This window comes from Lutjanus erythropterus, chromosome 15, assembly GCF_056507025.1.
Source record: "Lutjanus erythropterus isolate fLutEry1 chromosome 15, fLutEry1.hap2, whole genome shotgun sequence".
In the NCBI taxonomy this organism is placed as follows: Eukaryota; Metazoa; Chordata; class Actinopteri; order Lutjaniformes; family Lutjanidae; genus Lutjanus; species Lutjanus erythropterus.
Window position 1 is genome coordinate 6797660 of NC_139331.1, and position 17554 is coordinate 6815213.

General features: G+C 39.0%; 1 protein-coding gene across 1 annotated transcript in view; it reads left to right on the plus strand.

Moving 5' to 3' along the window:
* ptchd4 (patched domain containing 4) overlaps positions 1-17343 on the plus strand; it is a 29754-nt gene extending 12411 nt beyond the window's left edge. The window contains exons 2-3 of the mRNA XM_084738040.1: positions 11721-12216; positions 17187-17343. Coding sequence (XP_084594166.1) covers positions 11721-12216; positions 17187-17236 — 546 coding nt within the window. The 3' untranslated portion in view covers positions 17237-17343. The remainder of the gene's footprint in view (positions 1-11720; positions 12217-17186) is intronic.
* Positions 17344-17554: the final 211 nt, after the last annotated feature.

A 17554-nucleotide genomic window follows, 5' to 3' on the forward strand; every position in this document is an offset into this window, starting at 1 on the left:
TTTTGCAAAGTTAGGTCCCATGGTGGTTCACCAGAAGGTGTATGCATTATTCACTCTATGAGTTTAGCAATTTGGATAACATAACAGTATATAGATCCCATTTTAATACCAGGTGTATTTGTGGTGTCGTAGTGAAGTGGCCTTATGGAAAAGTCATGCACAAATCTGCACGGTCTCAACAAACTGGAGTTATGTGGATGTTAACTCAAACTCAATAATGACGAAATTTACGTCATTCGGCGGACCGTAGTGGACTTGGAATGTATAATTTAGGGTTTAGAAATATGTTGATTTATGAGTTGTTATATCTGGAAGTCAATGTACAAGTTGTATTGCTGCATTAGTTCCATTCATGTCATTATTTTTCTATCCATTCAGTCTTTCCAGGAAAGCTGTGATTGGCTTGGCTGCTTCTCCAACGGGGGAGCCAGGTGAACACAATGCCAGACCTCTGGATCACTTAAAAAAGATAGATCATGAGAAACATACATTACAGGCATGTTACAGATATGTTTCCTATCTGCAGATATGATTTAATCAACATCCCATAGGCAATGTGCTTTAATATAAATGATCACATGCTTGTGATCAAGTGATTTGTCTTGATCAGATTTTGTGCTACTTATCACTTCAACCCATTAGATTAAGATACCAGTTTGATATTTCAATATAATGAGATACTTGTCATAGAGAATTGTGATCTTGTGATAAAACTGGACCTTATAAAAGAGCAAGTCTGGCTGCTCCAGGCTTCCGTAGATAAAAGCTCTGTTGGTGTAAATGGATTTATATATAAAGGCAGAGGTGTGCTATTCCTGCATTACATTATTCTAACACTAATAATATTGTGTTTGACAAGATCAAGCTTCTTGTTACATTGGTGAGAGGACAGTGAAATTGAGTGCTGGATTGAATTAAGTTATTGGGCAGTTTGGGTTGGATGCTGCGTGGCAATGTCAAGTTAAGGTCAGCGTCTGTTTTACACCCCCCGTTCTCTTTAATAAATCATAAAATTGGAGGGGAGAGCAGCTGCGGTGGTGGCGAGAAAGCAGGAAAACAGCTGATATGCAGAAGGAGGTGTGTGACAGTTAAAACGCTGCAGGGAGACGGGCTGTGATTGGAGGATGGGTGAGCAGACGAGGCACAGGAATTGGTTGGTGGTGTTAGCTATATGTGTGTCAGTAATTGGCTTGCCCTAAGATGCATTTGGGTGCATGCCAATAAAAAAAGAGTCAATACAATCCTCAGTCTCCTGCATTAAAGACCTTAAAGGGACAGTTCACCCCAAAATCCAAAACACATATTTCCTGTGGAGCTATTTATTTATATATCTAGAGTTTTTGGTGTGATTTGCCGATTTTTGGAGATATCAGTCATAGAGATGTCTTCATTCTCTCCAATATAATGGGACTGAATTGCACTGAGCTTGTGGTGCTCAAAGTGCCAAAAAATATATTTGAAAAATTCAAAACCAGTTTCCCCAAAACTCATGACCCGGTCATGAGTGCAAAAGAAGATAATCCACATGCCTTGCTGTGAGCAGTTTCATGTAGGAACTACTTCCTCTAGTAGAAATCTTGTACAAATTGTGACATGAATAACACATATTAATAAATTTGAGTGCTGCTTGCTAGCTAGCTAAAAAGTGTACAAATTTAATATTGTTTGCTATCAAGATAAAAAAAAAGTAAAAACAAACAAGCAAACAAAAAAAAACAAGTGTTTGTTAGCAAACTAAAAACAAATATTGTATTATTTGCTACCAAATTAAGAAGTTAATTTAATCATATATTGTTTTCTAGGAAGATAAAAAGTAAAATATATATATATATTGTTTGCTAGCTAGCTAAAAAGTTAACATAATATTATATCGTTTGTCAGCAAGTTAAGTAAATGTAATGTTATATTTTTTGCTAGGAAGATTAAAAAAAAAAACTGTTTGTTTGCTTGCTAAAAAGTTAACAAAATATTATATTGTTTGCTAGCAAGCTAAGAAGTTAACGTAATGTTATATTGTTTGCTAGAAAGATAAGTTAAAAAAAACCCTAAAAACTATTGTTTGCTAGCTAGCTAAAAAGTTAACTAAATGTTACATCATTTGTTAGCTAGCCAACAATGTCGTCAATTTAAAAGATAATTTTACAAGTCAAGAAAGTTAATTTCTTTTGTTGCTGAAAACAGCATTCCAAGACAGTCAGATTCTTTGTAAAACTTATGTGGTGGTGGATTTTAAAAAAAGTGTATTGAATAAATGGCTCATTCATAACAACACATTATGTAGTGATATTTTCCAATCTTTGATCAGCTTTTAGCTCTGACTTAATCTAGAGTCCAATGAAGTCTCTATTATGGCTCTTTCAAATTCCACAATTCCGGCCGTGATTATGTTGTCACAGGAACTACAGGGCTCTACATCAATCAGCGAAACTGGAGAACGGAATGCTGCTGGAAAGTAACAGAATCCCAGTTTCAGGACTAATAAATTACATGGTACATTTCTGATACTGGTATTAGTTTTGGAACAGTCCTATTTGCTGTGGAGATGGCCTTGCAAGATTGTTTGCAATTGATTGAAGAGTGTTACTGAAAAAGAGAACAGACCTGAACCGAGCTGTCTTCACCTTCACTAGTCTTTAAATACAAGCAGCTCATACTAACCAGTCACAGTTCTTGCTGGTATCTCCATAACTCCGACTTGTAGCTACATTTTTGAGTGGGCGCATATCAGCTCAGCCTATGATATGGCTACAGCGGTTCAGTTCAGCGTGTGCTTTGAAGCCACGCTTTTAATCCCTCACAGTACAAAGGATTCGTGTTTTATCAGTTCTGTCTTAAAACAATACTGACAAGGTCGGAAAAACTGAAAAGGTTTTTGGCTGTTGTAGTTGTTCCTCCTGTCCATACTGTCCTGCAAAGAAAAATCCTTTCTAAAGTGATTTTGATGTAAGAGATTTGGGACAAAATCCACAGTGCTCATTTTGTTAAGTTCAGCAGAAATACAGGAAGAGCTCTGAAAGGCCTCTCTTTAGGGAGTGACTTAATTCTTTAATAAAGACTACAGCTTATGGAATAATGATTGGAAAAAAGTGAGATTAAAGATGTAATCAATAGGTGGAATAGTTTTGTTTAACAACTCAAAAATACAAGAAAGTATTTGTGAGTGCATGTATGTATGTGAATGTTTAACGGTCCATCCAAGGTGTTCAGAGGTGGCAAAAGTACACACCTTCTTTACTCTAGTAGAAGTACAGATACTTGTGTTAGAAAGACTCTGGTAAAAGTACTGACTTCTTTACTCAAGTAAAAGTGTACTTTAGTAGGTACAGGCTCTGAAATGTACTCAAAGTATAAATGTAAAAAGTTGTCCTTTGAAGGACAGTTCTGTGCAAAGCTAACTGAACCTCACTTTTTCTAGTTGCGTCATTTTTGTCGTGTGACATCTTTTATGATGTTGTTGTTACGTCCTTTACATTGTTTTTGTCTTGTTACATTATTTCTGCCTTGTTATGTTTTCTGCGTTGTTTAGTCTCGATACATCTTTTGTGTGATTTCCATCTTGTTACGTTTTTAACGTCATTTTTGTCTTAGTACGTATTGATGAAAAGAATTGTTGGGTTTTGTTACTATTGATTCACCTTTTTATATCTACAGAAGAAGCAGGTTTTCTTCCATGGAGTGGAGTGCCATGTTTCTACAGTGGCCCAGAATGGACAAATCAAACACTGGCTCTAGAATCGGCCTTTTGCGTTTGTCTTTATGAGTTTCACTGCCATCGTAGATGGCTCCTGGAAGGGGAGGGTGCGAATGATCAGAGGCCCCACAACACAGTTTGCTATATATTGCAATTTATTACCCTTTTTCAACTGCAAATTATGTCCCCAGAGGCAAACTTTGGCATCATCTGTTTTACGTAATAAGATAAAGTTTTCAGTCTGATCATCTCGCTTCATAAATTTTTATTGCAGCAAAATTGAATTGTCAAGCAGATTGACTGGCCAACACTGTCATAAAAACCTACCAGTCCAGCTGACCATGACCTCTGTTGACCTCACCAGAAATACTGCACCATCTAGTGACATGAAAAATAATTGATTTTTATTCTAGTTACAAAAAGCTTAACTTGCATTTAAGTCATGTAATAAAGGATCGGTGCTTGTGTATCTATACAATATTGCGACTCAAAATATTGTGATACTATGCTATAATCGATTTTGGAAGGGGAGGGTGAGGTCAGCAGCATTTGGTGGGTTTGTTGCAATCTATAACCTCACCGCTAGATGCTACAAAATCCTACACACTGGTCCTTTAAAGGAGAAATGATTCACATTTTTTCAGCAGCTGACAAGGTTTTTGGTCGTCGTAATTCTTCCTCCTGTCCATACTGGCTGCAAAAAAAAACCCTTCTATGGTGATTTCAATCTAAGTGATGGGGGACAAAATCCACAGTCCCCATTTTGTTAAGTTCAGCAGAAATTAATGTGGTGCGTCAGCAAGACAAATCAAAGTGGGTATAAGTTATAGTCTTGTTAATACTGAATCCCCACTTTGTGTTACTGTCCCTCTGCTGTGGCTCACTGTGGAATGACAAAGGCAGAATTTCATAAAAAAACTTACTTGTTTATTTACTATTGGTCTAACTCAGACTGCTGAAGCCTCATATCAGTTTCAGCCAGTTTTTTTGCACAGAATGAGGACTGTGGATTTGGTTGAGGAATGTACAGTAAATCCATCTTTAGTCCCTAGTATGAGGGAAGCTCCAAAAACATTGGATGCTCCATAACATCTTTAATTAGATTTTTCCTGCCTGTTTTTTTTTTCCATACTCCTCCAGAACCACAGAAGACATTTGATATGATATGATACTGATATGTGGTTGGTGGAGCGGTCCATGTGCAGTTTCATGTAGAAACTACTTTTTTTTTTTTTACTGTAGAATCTACTGGAACTACTTTCTTTCCTACTAAAATTAAAGATTAGTATTTTTCCTTTGGCCTTTAGTGCTATGTATCCATCTAGATTTTTGGAGTGTGAGTTTCTGATATCAGCCATAGAGATGTCTGCCTTTGCTCCAATCTAATGGGACTAAATGGCACTCGGCTTGTGGTGGTCAAAGCACAAAAAAAAAAAAAAAAAACTCACCGGAAACTCACACCAAAACTATCTAGATGGATAAATAGCACAAGAGGCCAGGAAAAAAAGAAGGTATTTTTGATTTTGGGGTGAACCGCCCCTTTAACAAAGGGATGCTTTGTGAGTTTGCAGTGGTATACTGGTTTAAAAGTGATGGTTATCATACTATGTACATTTGTTTAACTACAGCCTTGAATTCTATCAGGTTAGTGTTACAAAGAAAAAAATATATTAGGCTGTCTATATTAGTGTAATAAAAAAAAAAATGAAATTCTGCTGTATTGAGGCTCAGTTATGCTTAATATTAGACATGCCCACGGATACAGATGGAGCCTTCTGCCTGTACTCTGCGTTCATTTCATCCATATTTGTGCACGTTTTGTAAAAGTTACAGACATGAAAGAAACAGAGCAGTACCTCCAAGAATTGTGGGAGCATTGTAGCCAATAGTTCAGAAATTTGTAAAAATCCACAAGTATTTTAAATGACATCTGTCGTCTTTTAGTTAGTGAAAAGAATTCTCTGTCATCCACATGTTTATGTATATGGCTGCATAAACCGCCATCTACAATGCTGCCTCTGCATTTGCGTCTTCTCAAGACGTACATTATTGCAATCTGCCGCAGTGTTGCCATTTTTCTTGTCAGAAACGTTTGACTTTGTGCAGCGCCCTCTAGTGGACGTAATCCTTAAAATCCATGCCAACGTAAAGGATGCATGTGGACAGTTACACTGTGTGAAACAGAGGGGTCTATTTTTGTAAACACAGGAAGCCTCTAGTGTCATTTAATAAAATGCAAAGGGACGTGAAATCACACCTGCACGTGCACATTTCCTTTCCTCATCAACTGCCTGTCAGACCTGTTGTCAACTGTCGCCTCACACACACACACAAACACAAACACACACAGACACACATTCAGGGGAGAAAATGCCTAAAATAATTGTGTAATACCGTGAATGTTTTCTGAGACAGTTATTGTACCCTGGAAATCTACTTCATATACAAAAAAATATCTATAATTAGTTTGTCTTAGAAATGAGAAATAACCTATTAATAATCAAATGTTTTTTTTCTTAGAGCTGCAGTGATTAATTGATTAAATGATTATTAAATTAATTGCCAACTATTTTGATGTTTGAGCGCTTTTTTAATTTAAAGAAATTAAATGCAAATCTTTTCGTTTCTTTACTCCTCTACACTGTAAAAACATTGTTGAGATAATGTACTTTTTTCTTTATATAAACTTTGAATTTTGGAAACTCAAAACACAATTAAATAAAAATGAATGTTTTAATATTTTCATTTAAAACTATTTAATATTTCAGGCGCTAAAAAAAGACAAATCAGGTTCACAGTTTATCTAAAGAAGAAAAGCAAATTATCTCAAGTAAAGATTATACATCAGCAAAACTTTTTAAAGTTTATTTCAAAAGTTTATTTTGAGTTGGGCTCAAAACTCAAAAACGTACTGCAGTGCACTGCCTTGAAATTTTAAGTCCTTTCAACTTTTTTTTTTTTTTTTTACAGTGTATGACAATAAATTGAATCTTTTGGTTGAGAGGGGAACAAAAAAAATTGACATTTTTCACTATTTTCTGGCATTTTAAAACAAACAACTATTAATCTGTTAATCCAGAAAATAACCGCCCATGAAAATAATGCAGCCCGTTGCCGACCTGCTTTTTCTATTTAACTGTGTCCATGAAATCTGGAAGCTTCCTCCTCCACCTCCTCCATCAGTCACCTCCATCTCCTCTCAGAAAGCCAGAGAGGTGTCACTTCCTCCCTTTTCACACATCACTCAACTTCTCACAGATATCGCACATACACACATCTTGCCTTTGTGCGGTGTCCCAGCCCCCACCTACTCCCATTCTTCCTCTCCTTCACACACACACACACACACACACACAGGGAACTATTTTTTCTCTTTGATGCATGATGCCAAAAACAAGAATAGAAAATAAGCTTTAGCGTTCTTTAAAAAGCTCCACCGAACAAACATTTTGTAGGTAAAATAGAAACTGTTGCCCTGATTGTGTGTCATTATTCACTGTGTTTGATCTTGAGGGGCATGTGTGTGTTTCAGCAGTCTAAGCATGTGTTGGCTCAGTGTGGGATGCAAAAGTTTCTAGACAAATTGTGACTGTTGAGATCCATTTGAAATGCTTTAGCGAAGTTGGAAAGATTGATTTGAGCTTTGTGCAATTACACAAGTGAAATTAGAGCTAAAGCTTTCCGAGTTCCCTCAGCAATTACTGAGTGATTACATTACATAAACACACTTGTACACTGTCACGAAATGACAAATCTGAAGCACTGAGTGGGAGTGTTTTGAGAGTACAAAAATAATGTGCAGATCTGGCCTGATAAATTGATATATTAGAGGTAGCCAGTTATAAAACGTCTGACTCCAACAGGAAACCCGGCTGTTGACCTATGAATGTTATCAATTATGCGATTTCAAGGTGCAGCGTCCACCACCAGTAATTCATCCCGTTGCCCACATAATGCCAAAGCTGAATAACTCATCCCTTTTTTTTGTATGTTTCTTTTTTTCTCTTGCTGCAGTAAATTGTTTACAGAAATTGAAGCAAACAATCAGGGGGATTTATTTATCTGGAAGCGTGAGATTTATATCAAGCTCCCTGCTGTGAAACGGCATATTGTGGCTGTTTGATTGTGCTGGATTATTGTGTTCATAACAAGATAAATCATATCTACAATAAGCTGCAAATTAAAGCTGACATTGTTCTGGTTGCGACAAGAATCCAGTGTCATGCAGGAGTTCAAATTCATATCACAATCTTGTGTGGGTGTGTCTTGGTTTCCTGATTAAATGGACTGGGGGAAATATTTATTCTGTCAAGTGTTTTAAGATATTATGCAATTAGACCTGGTGAATAAGCATATAGCTTTGATATATGTGTGTGATTGCATTAATCATAATATTCAGGAAATGCACTGAATTTCTTAATGAGTCACTCACTCTCACCTTACAGCTCACTCATCCCTGGAAGCTAACGTTATTGTGGAAGTGCATTAAGATAAAGGGCTAATACTCAATTTATCCTGGGTAGATGTGAAGTAAATCATCTTTAACACCGAATCCTTCACTGCCTGATTAGGATCAGGTTTTGGAGACCCTGTAACAGTGCCATTTTCCCGTTAGCTGGGATGTCGAGTGCTGCAGGAGTGATGTGTTTTTGTAGGGCAACCAGGAAATTAGCATCACCCTGGTTCCCTGTACAAAAAACATTGGGATTTTTCCATCGGATTTTGGAATAGAGCAGAAAAAAAAGCACCATGCTGAACAAAAGTTTACGATACTTGCATGTTTTTATCCAGCAAAATAATCTTCACAAATGAAGTTGTATGATTTTCAGAGCAAAAAATGTGATCACCAGAAGGTAACGTTATGATATAAACAAACAACACCATGGTTGCGTGACTCAGCGTCACCTGAGTGACTAATGTTAGCGTCTCATTTAGCCCCTTGTTCAGAACCACTTTTTTTAAGAAACGTAAAAGCTTTGAAATTCATAAGTTAGGTACTTATGAAAGTATTTTATTTTGTAAAACAGAATGTGAGGCTAACAAGGCTAACAATTTAGCAAGCTATCATGTGGGTAACATAATGCAGTATATGCAATGGCAAAATGAAAAAATGTGGCTGGTGGGAATATAATTTACATTCTTAAAATGTTAGTGAAGTCTTGATCTTGGAACCCTTTTTCAGAAGAAAAGAGCGGGGCATTCGTATGGTTTCTTCTTGTGAACACCATAAACACAACCCCATTTGAAGGCAGCATAAGAGAGCTAACAGCACAGTTACAGGGAACAAGTTTTGTTGTTTTACCTTTGGCTGTGGCCAAAGTAACCGGTGCACTGTTGCTGGTAAATTGTCACCGAAACCAGATAGTATCTTGTTGTCATCTTATGGATGCTCAACTACCAACTGTCATGTCGATACAAAAAACACAGGCAAAAGCCAGTCCCTCCAGGAAGCTGCAATGTTGTGATTTCAATAATTCACACAAATTCAACCCATCCCTGCAGATCTGTGCGACCTTGCAAGTTTGTTCAAATTCAAACTGCAACTTTTCTCACAAATTTGACAAAAAAATCATACCTTCCTGCGAGTTTTACTAGTCATAGCAGTCCCCTTCGCAAACATCATACACGTATGTCTCAGTTTTTGTATTTGTGTTATTATGCACTTTTATATTTTACAATTTTTTGCTTGTTGTTTTGACTGGGTTTGAGCTCCAAAAAGAGTTTCTGTACTCCTGAGCCTTTTTGCTAAGGTTACTTAGAACAGCCAGCATATAGTGCAGTTTTCTTCTCCCTAGAACAAGTTGTCTTTGATTTGAGTAAATTATATTTAAAAAAAATGCAACTGTCTTTTGCGATTTTTCACTTGCTAATGCAAGTTCATTGCAAAAAAATGCCTAAAAATACATTGCAGTATTTTAGAAAAGCTGCCGTGACATCAGGCAATTCAGGGCGCAACTATCCCCAAAACAACCCGCGAAATCTTGGGGGGACTGAAAAGCACCTGCTAACAAAAAAGTAATTAGCCTAACATGCTAACGAGAAAAATGGTTTGCTAATACCACCAGCCACTAGCCATGAAAAATATAGTCTTAAGAAAGAGATTGAATTTAGATTCAAAGACTGAATATTGTCAGAAGGCAGCACAGTGTTAAGAACAGTGTTTGGATTGTACACTGATGTGTTAAAAGGGTTCAGTTGCTTTACACGTGGAAACTGCCGTCAGTGACAACAAATCTTTGTATTGAGCTGATGGAAATGATTGGAGAAGTGTTTGTGCTCCTTTGTGCTTTGGGTGATAAGCAGTAGCATAATGTGAAGACACATTTTTAATTGTGTCAGACCTTACTTTAGACATCCTTTGGTCCCCATCTTTTTCTGCTGCTGAAAACAAATTACTTCAAAACATGAAATATTGTAACTTGTGTCACAGTGTACATCTACAGTGCTACCTTGGCAACATTCTCAGGTTAAAGATGAGGAAGGTTGTGCCAGCAATAGCCTCATATTGCTACAGTTCTGTATTTCTTCCTGACAGACTGACAGAGCCATTTTTATTGTCCCAGCTGCCTCACTGAACTCTTCACTGCTCTGCACAATTCTTCTCGCACAATTGCATTATCTCCAAACTCTTGTCACTGTATTGCCTCGCGTGTGCTATATAATTAAATAAATTTAGTCATTACGGTGGGGCAGCATATCAACCTTCACAGTCGTGTCTGTCCGCAGCTGTAAGGTGAGTTCAAGTGAAATCAACACTGAAGCAAATAGGGCAGATAACTCCTGCTGCACTGCTCTCCGCGGGGCTGGAACTTTCTTGTATGTTGTACAGCTGGCTGCTCCACAGTCACTGCTGTCTGCTGTCAAGGGCAACACGACTGGTTTCACTTAGGGTTGTTCTGATGCTGATACCAGTATCGGAAAATGCCTCTGATGCTCTGGCAACATACAGCAAAGTCATGTTCTGTGGCACTCATTCTCACTGCATATTTGTTCAAGTTTTAACCTGAAAAGCTGAGCCAGGTCATTCAAAGGTCAGGGCAAAACACATCACATCACATTCATACAGGGGTACAGGTCTGTTACATATACTTTTTAATGCACCTGTACTGGATCAGTACTCAGTATCGGCTGACGTGCGAAGTTCAGGTATCAGAATTGGTATCGGGAAGGAAAAAATGGTCTTGGAACATTTATATTTTCTCGTTGTTGGGGTGTAGTGTGGAGTAGGCCTGGTTACGCCATGTTGTTTTAGATACATACCTGATACACATATTATCTCTTAAATAGAGTACATTTTTATATAGTGCCAACTAGGCCTGAAATCATGGATAAAAAATATTTTTGACCAAATACCTCAATATCAATATTTATTTGTCTCTGACCTTTATTTTACTAGAATTCAACTTTTCTTGTATCATTTTTATCAGTTCCATCCTGAATTATTGCTATCGGTTGATCAAAAATTTTTGGCAGGGGGGCCTCGAACTTTTGTCAGCATCTGAAAGGGGGGGGACATGCCATGAAAAGTTTGGGAACCGGTGACCTAACCAAGCTGCGGCAATTTTACAACATTAACCACGTGTTTAATGTAACATGGTTAAGATCCTGTAAACTTGTCGCTGCCAGGATTCTCCACCTGTCATATATGGTGTCTTGGAAGTCATTAGCCACTGAGCAGTTCTGTCATGTAGTTATTACAGGCTAACATTTTTTTTCCCATGGGACATGTGATTCCCGCAGGATAGGTGTCAGTTTCACTATTCTTCACAGATCTGGGACGAGACAGGAAAAAAAGTCAAGAGCAGGACAAGAGGGGAAATAATAACAACAACAATAGGTCAGTTATTTCTATATTTGAAATGACAGGAAGGGGAGGGGATTCTTCTGGGATTTGGACTGGACAGGCTTTTCTCTGTTATGGAATTGGGAAAAGACAGGAGTGAAAATCCACTTTGTGTTAACCTCTAGTAGGTGTGAGGACATGTTGCTGCATCAGGACTAATTTCAGATATCTCTAAATCCCCTACAGAATGGCCGTGTGTCCTTCATCGGCCACCAGCTGGGCGGCGTGTCCTTCTCGCCCAACAGCCGCGACCAGCAGGTCAAGTTCGCCCGCGCCGTCCAGATCACCTACTACCTCCGCAACCACGGCCCCGTGGTGCAGGATGCCATCGCAGAGCGCTGGGAGAATGAGTTCTGCGCCCTGGTCAGCCGGCTGTCCACGGCCGAGGCTCCCCACCCGACCGACCAGCTCCACATCCAGTCGCTCACCTCCTTCAGCTTGTGGCGGGACTTCCACCAGACGGGCGTGCTGGCCAAGGGGGAGGTGCTGGTCAGCCTGGTGCTGGTGCTCCTGGCCGCCACCATCTCCAGCTCCATGCGGGACTGCCTGAGGGGGAAGCCGTTCCTGGGCCTCCTGGGGGTGCTGACCATCTGCATCGCCAACGTGACCGCCGCAGGGATCTTCTTTATATCGGACGGGAAGTTCAACTCGACGCTGCTGGGGATTCCATTCTTTGCCATGGGTGAGTGGAACTGTATGCTTTTGTGTGTGTGTGTGTGTGTGTGTGTGTGGGTTGGTTGGTTAAGGGGCTTATCAGGAGTTGACACTGACATCGGGTTGATTGGGGAAGGGATTAGCAGAATTGCGATGGGCTTTCCCTCGGAGGGGATGCCGGCACTTCATTGTCGTTATTGCAAAATAGAGTGGCATATGTGCGTCCATGCATGTGTGTGTGTGTGGACTGTGCAGCTGCTTTTGTGCGGCACAGTCTTTTGTCAGGCGAGTTTTTCTTTTCTGTGATTTTTGCATTGAGGACACGTTCAATTATTGTGCGAGCTTTTTTATTATTTCACCGAGCTTCAAGTGATGTTATCCTCCGTGTCGTGGATTTAATAATAAACTCTATTACAGCGTGTGTCAGCCATGAGGAGCAACACAGGCTGACACAGACTCCCAGAGTACTGTATGGAGGAAAACAGGCTGCTGGAATCCATTATGAAGCCGAATACAAATAGATTTATTCATGTTTCAAATTTGCATTTTAAGTCATATTACAATGGTGTCACACTATTGTGATTTGACACATTGTCTGCAGAAAATGGTCATTTTGAAACCGCATAATGTCAGGAACGAGTGCTGTGAATGTGGCACGTTTGACCAGAATAAGCAAAGATCGTGACTCGGTGTTTGTGCATAAACATTTGAATTTGTCAAACCTCTGAAATCATCATCATCAATTCTTGACCACAGCACAGCCGTGGTGTTTAAAGAAAAGGCATTGGGGATTTCAACTGTAAGCAGGACTTCTGATTTGATTATAGTTTGCTGAAAATGTGCTTTCCTCAATAAAACATATTTTTTTGTTCAAACAAAACCAAAAACTGTATTTTTGTGATTTTAATTGGCGATAGAGGCATTAGATTTAGCTGTTGAAGCACTGATCATTTTTTGGATCATTGCAAAACACTTTTTAGAGAGTTTTTTGTTTAGTTTTTTTCTAGATTAGATAGTGACCATATAGATGCAGACAGGAAATATGGGTAGAAAGGATAAGGATATTACATACAGTGGTCTTCGGGGATGTTATGGGTATATGGTAACCATTAGAACCAGTGCATTAAAGCCTCTGGAAAATTGCTTGAAACAGTAAAAATGTACGTATGATATCAAAGTGGATTATCTGGTTAAGCATCCACAACACCTAAGTTAAAGTAAACGTATTGTAACTATTGTGTCGAGGAATTAATTGTGTAATTTTTGTAATAAATGTAAGAGCATAAGCATGCCCGGTTCAAACCCGATATCAGGAAAGTGAACAAAAACTTAACTTAAATGACTACATTTTCTAATACTTTTAGATGCTTAAGGAGACCCTAAATTATACAGTTACAAGGCTGCTCTGGATTTAAGTTTCCAGTGGCTTTAAGGTTTCCATCCTTTCATAACAAAGTCAACACGAAGACGTGAGCGGACGCAAACAGTGGTGAATTTGCTGTCGGAGGCAGGAATGTAGGTAAAGCTGCACCTCCGAAGGAAAACAGCAGGACTGGTTGGCTGTCAACAGAACACGTACAGGCACACTCTACACACACACACAGTTGGTGTGTACTTTTCTTGCAAGTACAAGTGTGTGTTTTTCCCTTCTCTTTGTTTTTTTTCCTGATGTTGGCTGCTTTGGGAGGCAGAATGGGGAAGTCAAGGGAGGCTAACCCCATACACCGGCACAGCCATTTAGCTGCTGCGTTGCAATCTGACAGCAGTCTTGGCTAATATGATCGTACAGTTCCCTCTGCCCAGCTCACAGTTTTCATCTGTCACTGTCAGTCACTCAGCAGCCACATATAAGTTCAGTGACTGTCCAAACCTGCTCCTTACACTTTAAAACACAAATATGTTCTCAAAAAAGGGACACAACTTTGACAACTTGACACAATTTTGTTGAGTTCATAAACTCAAAAGTTGGAAGTTATCAGAGTTTAAATATGTAGAGTTTGTGTTACATGTACTCTGTGATTACAGTTAGAGTTACAGTTATTGATTTTCAAGTACTTTAAGTAAATCCAACTCAGAATTTTCATTCACTCCTCTCACTGAAATAATTAAAAGAACTGAATAATTTTCAGTTGTAAGAAAATTATTTCATGTTCAGGTAACGTCATATTAACCATAAATTCTGAGTTTAATAAACGCAAAAGAAAGAAAATTCTACTGGTACTTATCATTTTTAAGTTAGTAAAACTTGTTTCCACTATTCATTATAATTATTTTATTTGAGTTTTGGTTTTACAATGGAACTCATATTGAACCAGAGACTTACAGATACACATAAGCGTTAGCTAGCAGGCTAACTGCTAACATCACAGGAACTGATACACGTCTTCAGGAATTACCTGGTTAGCAGATGAGAGGAATGAAACTAGCGCAACAGCAAATCAAAGTCACAATGAAAAAAATGAGTGCACATAAATTATAACATAACATACCATCAGAACTTCTTGGATATTTATCATTAGATTATAGAGGTCTTTCTTTCTTTCTTTCTTTCTTTCTTTCTTTCTTTCTTTCTGTGTGAATGTTCTGGATGGATTAAAGCAGGTATTTCACTGGGGGGCAAAGCCAGCCAGCAGGAGAGGGCCGGGTTCCACACTCTGATACACACAAAATGGAAGGGAGTGCAGAGACTGAGAGGGTTTTAAAAGATTAGTTTTTCACAGCTGTATCGATTTTATTTCATTTTTTTCTCTGGAATTTAATGCAAAATCTGTGTCCAGCTACAGTTCGTGTCTGCATAGTCCTGTACAGACATTGGCTGTGTGGAAAACACACATGGACTGTAAAAACACACATGTGGATAAATTTTCCAACTACAAAATATCGTCTTAATGCCCCTTTTGCAAAAATTACTAGAGCCAGACAGATATATTGGCTGGCCAATATTATCTGCCTGATATTGGTTTAGCATGACTATATCGCTCTAGATCGGGATCAGTATGTTGCCAGATTATTATTTTTTTGTGCCGAATACAATGCAGATTTTTTTATGTTATGGTTGATCCTTTTGTCTCAATTGAAGCTGTACATTTTGTGTTTTCTTTAAACTTACATCTAAAATATAGGTGAAAGTTTACCGTTTCAGTGCCCTGATGTTATTTTGGATCATATGCACTGCCTGGCCAAAAAAGGTCACACAGTCTAATATTTTCTTAGTCTTTAGCTTTGATTAGGGCACGCATTCGCCATGGCATTGTTTCAATAAGCTTATGCAACATCACAACATTTATTTCTGTCCATTAATTTTTCACCAAGATCTTGTACTGATGATGGAAGAGTTGGATCACTGCCTAAAGTCTTCTCCAGTACATCTCAAAGATTCTCAGTGGGGTTAAGGTCTGGACTCTGTGGTGGACAATCCATGTGTTTAAAACAATGTCTCATGCTCCCTGAACCTCTTTCACTACTTCTACCCGATGAATCCTGGCATTGTCATCTTGGAATATGCCTGGGTTATCATAGAAGAAAAAATCCATTGATGGAAAAACTTGCTCATTCAGTATATTCAGCTGACCTCATTTTTTGGGCTCTTAACGTTGCTGAACCTCGACCAGAGCAACTGAAGCAACCCCAGATCATAACACTGCCCCCACAGACATGTACAGTAGGCACTAGGCATGATGGGAGCATCACTTCATCTGCCTCTCTTCTTATCCTGATGCTCCCATCACTCTGGAACAGGGTAAATCTGGACTCATCAGACCACATGACCTTTTTCCATCACTCCACAGTCCAATCTTTATCCTCCCCAGCAAACTGAAGCTTTTTTTCCAATTAGCCTCACTGATAAGTGGTTTTCTTAAGGCTACACAGCTGCTTAGTCCCAACCCCTTGGGTTCTCTTCACATTGTTTGTGTGGAAATGCTCTTACTTTCACTATTAAACATAACTGTGAGTTCTGCTGTTGATTTTTTATGATTTGACTTCACCAAACATTCATGCAAGATTTTTTCTTCAACCGCATTTCTTCCTCAAGGATGATGGTTCACCACCATCCTTCCAGGTTTTAATAATGCGTTGGACAGTTCTTAACCCAATTTTAGTAGTTTCATCAAACTCCTTAGTTGTTTTCTTTGCTTGATGCACGCCAATAATATGACCCTTCAGAAACAGAGTGACATCTTTTCCACGACCACAGGACATGTCTTCTGACATGGTTGTTTAAGAAATGACAAGCTGCTCACTGCATCAGTTAGAGTTCAATAACTTGTTGCCAGCTGAAACATATGAATCACTGCAGTAATTATCCAATGGAAGGATCTTAAATATTTGCTTAGTTAAATCCAGGTGATTACTTTTTTTGGCCAGGCAGTGTATATATAAATAAAGAATATTGGCTGATAAAAATTAGATTTTTTACTCTTTAATATTGGCATTGATCCCTAAAATCAGGCACTAAAAGTTATAAAATCATGTCCTTTTTTACAATTTAAAATGAGTATTCAGCAAAAGAAACACCTTCTTTTTCTCCCTCTCCTCGCCCCCTCAGATATACCTCGTCCCTTTACACCACAGTATATCTTGCATTTCCTGCGTGTGCGCTCCTAAGGTCACTGCATCCCTGGGGCTTTGGCTCAGCACTGCTGCAGGCCGCCTGACATAACTGAAGTTTAAGTAAGACTCAGGAACAGGAGGCTGGATCGGCTCCTTGTGACCTAGAGGCAGAGGAGGAGAGGAGAGGAAGAAGACGGGGGGGGGGGGGTGATGGCACTGAGAGAGGCTAAAAAGGAAAGTCAAGGAGAAAAGAGCGAGTGAGGAGTAAAAATGCGTGTGATGTATAGGAAAAAGAGGGTGTGGAGGAAGAGGGAGCAGCCAGTGGGGAAGAGGTAGAGGAGAGGGCACGACAGAGAGAAAGTCACACAGAGGGAGCGGGGAGGAGGTGGAGAAGAAGGGCGAAGGAGATGGAGAGGACTTGATTAAGTCTGTAATTTCATGTGACAGGACCTCAGAGGCAGCAGATGTCCACCCTCCTCTTGGGAGGTCCTGACTGAGACACACCCCTATCACTATATCAACGCCACATCAGGCCAGACACTGAGAGCAGAAATGGAAACTGATACCCGGGCTGGAGCGGCAGAGTGGCGCCCCCTGTTGAGACCTCATCACTGTTTAAAGCTTTGTTTGGTTTTAATTGAAATTTGGTAACTTTTAGGTTGAAGTTCTTACTGAATGTAAACTTGAGGTTTAATAGAATTTCCATATTAAAAAGTTAATATATGATTTCATAATTGTGGTTGGTTTTTTTATGGATTCATAAGCCATGACAGCAGAAATTCTAAGAAAAAAAAATCAGCTTACCTTACTTTACA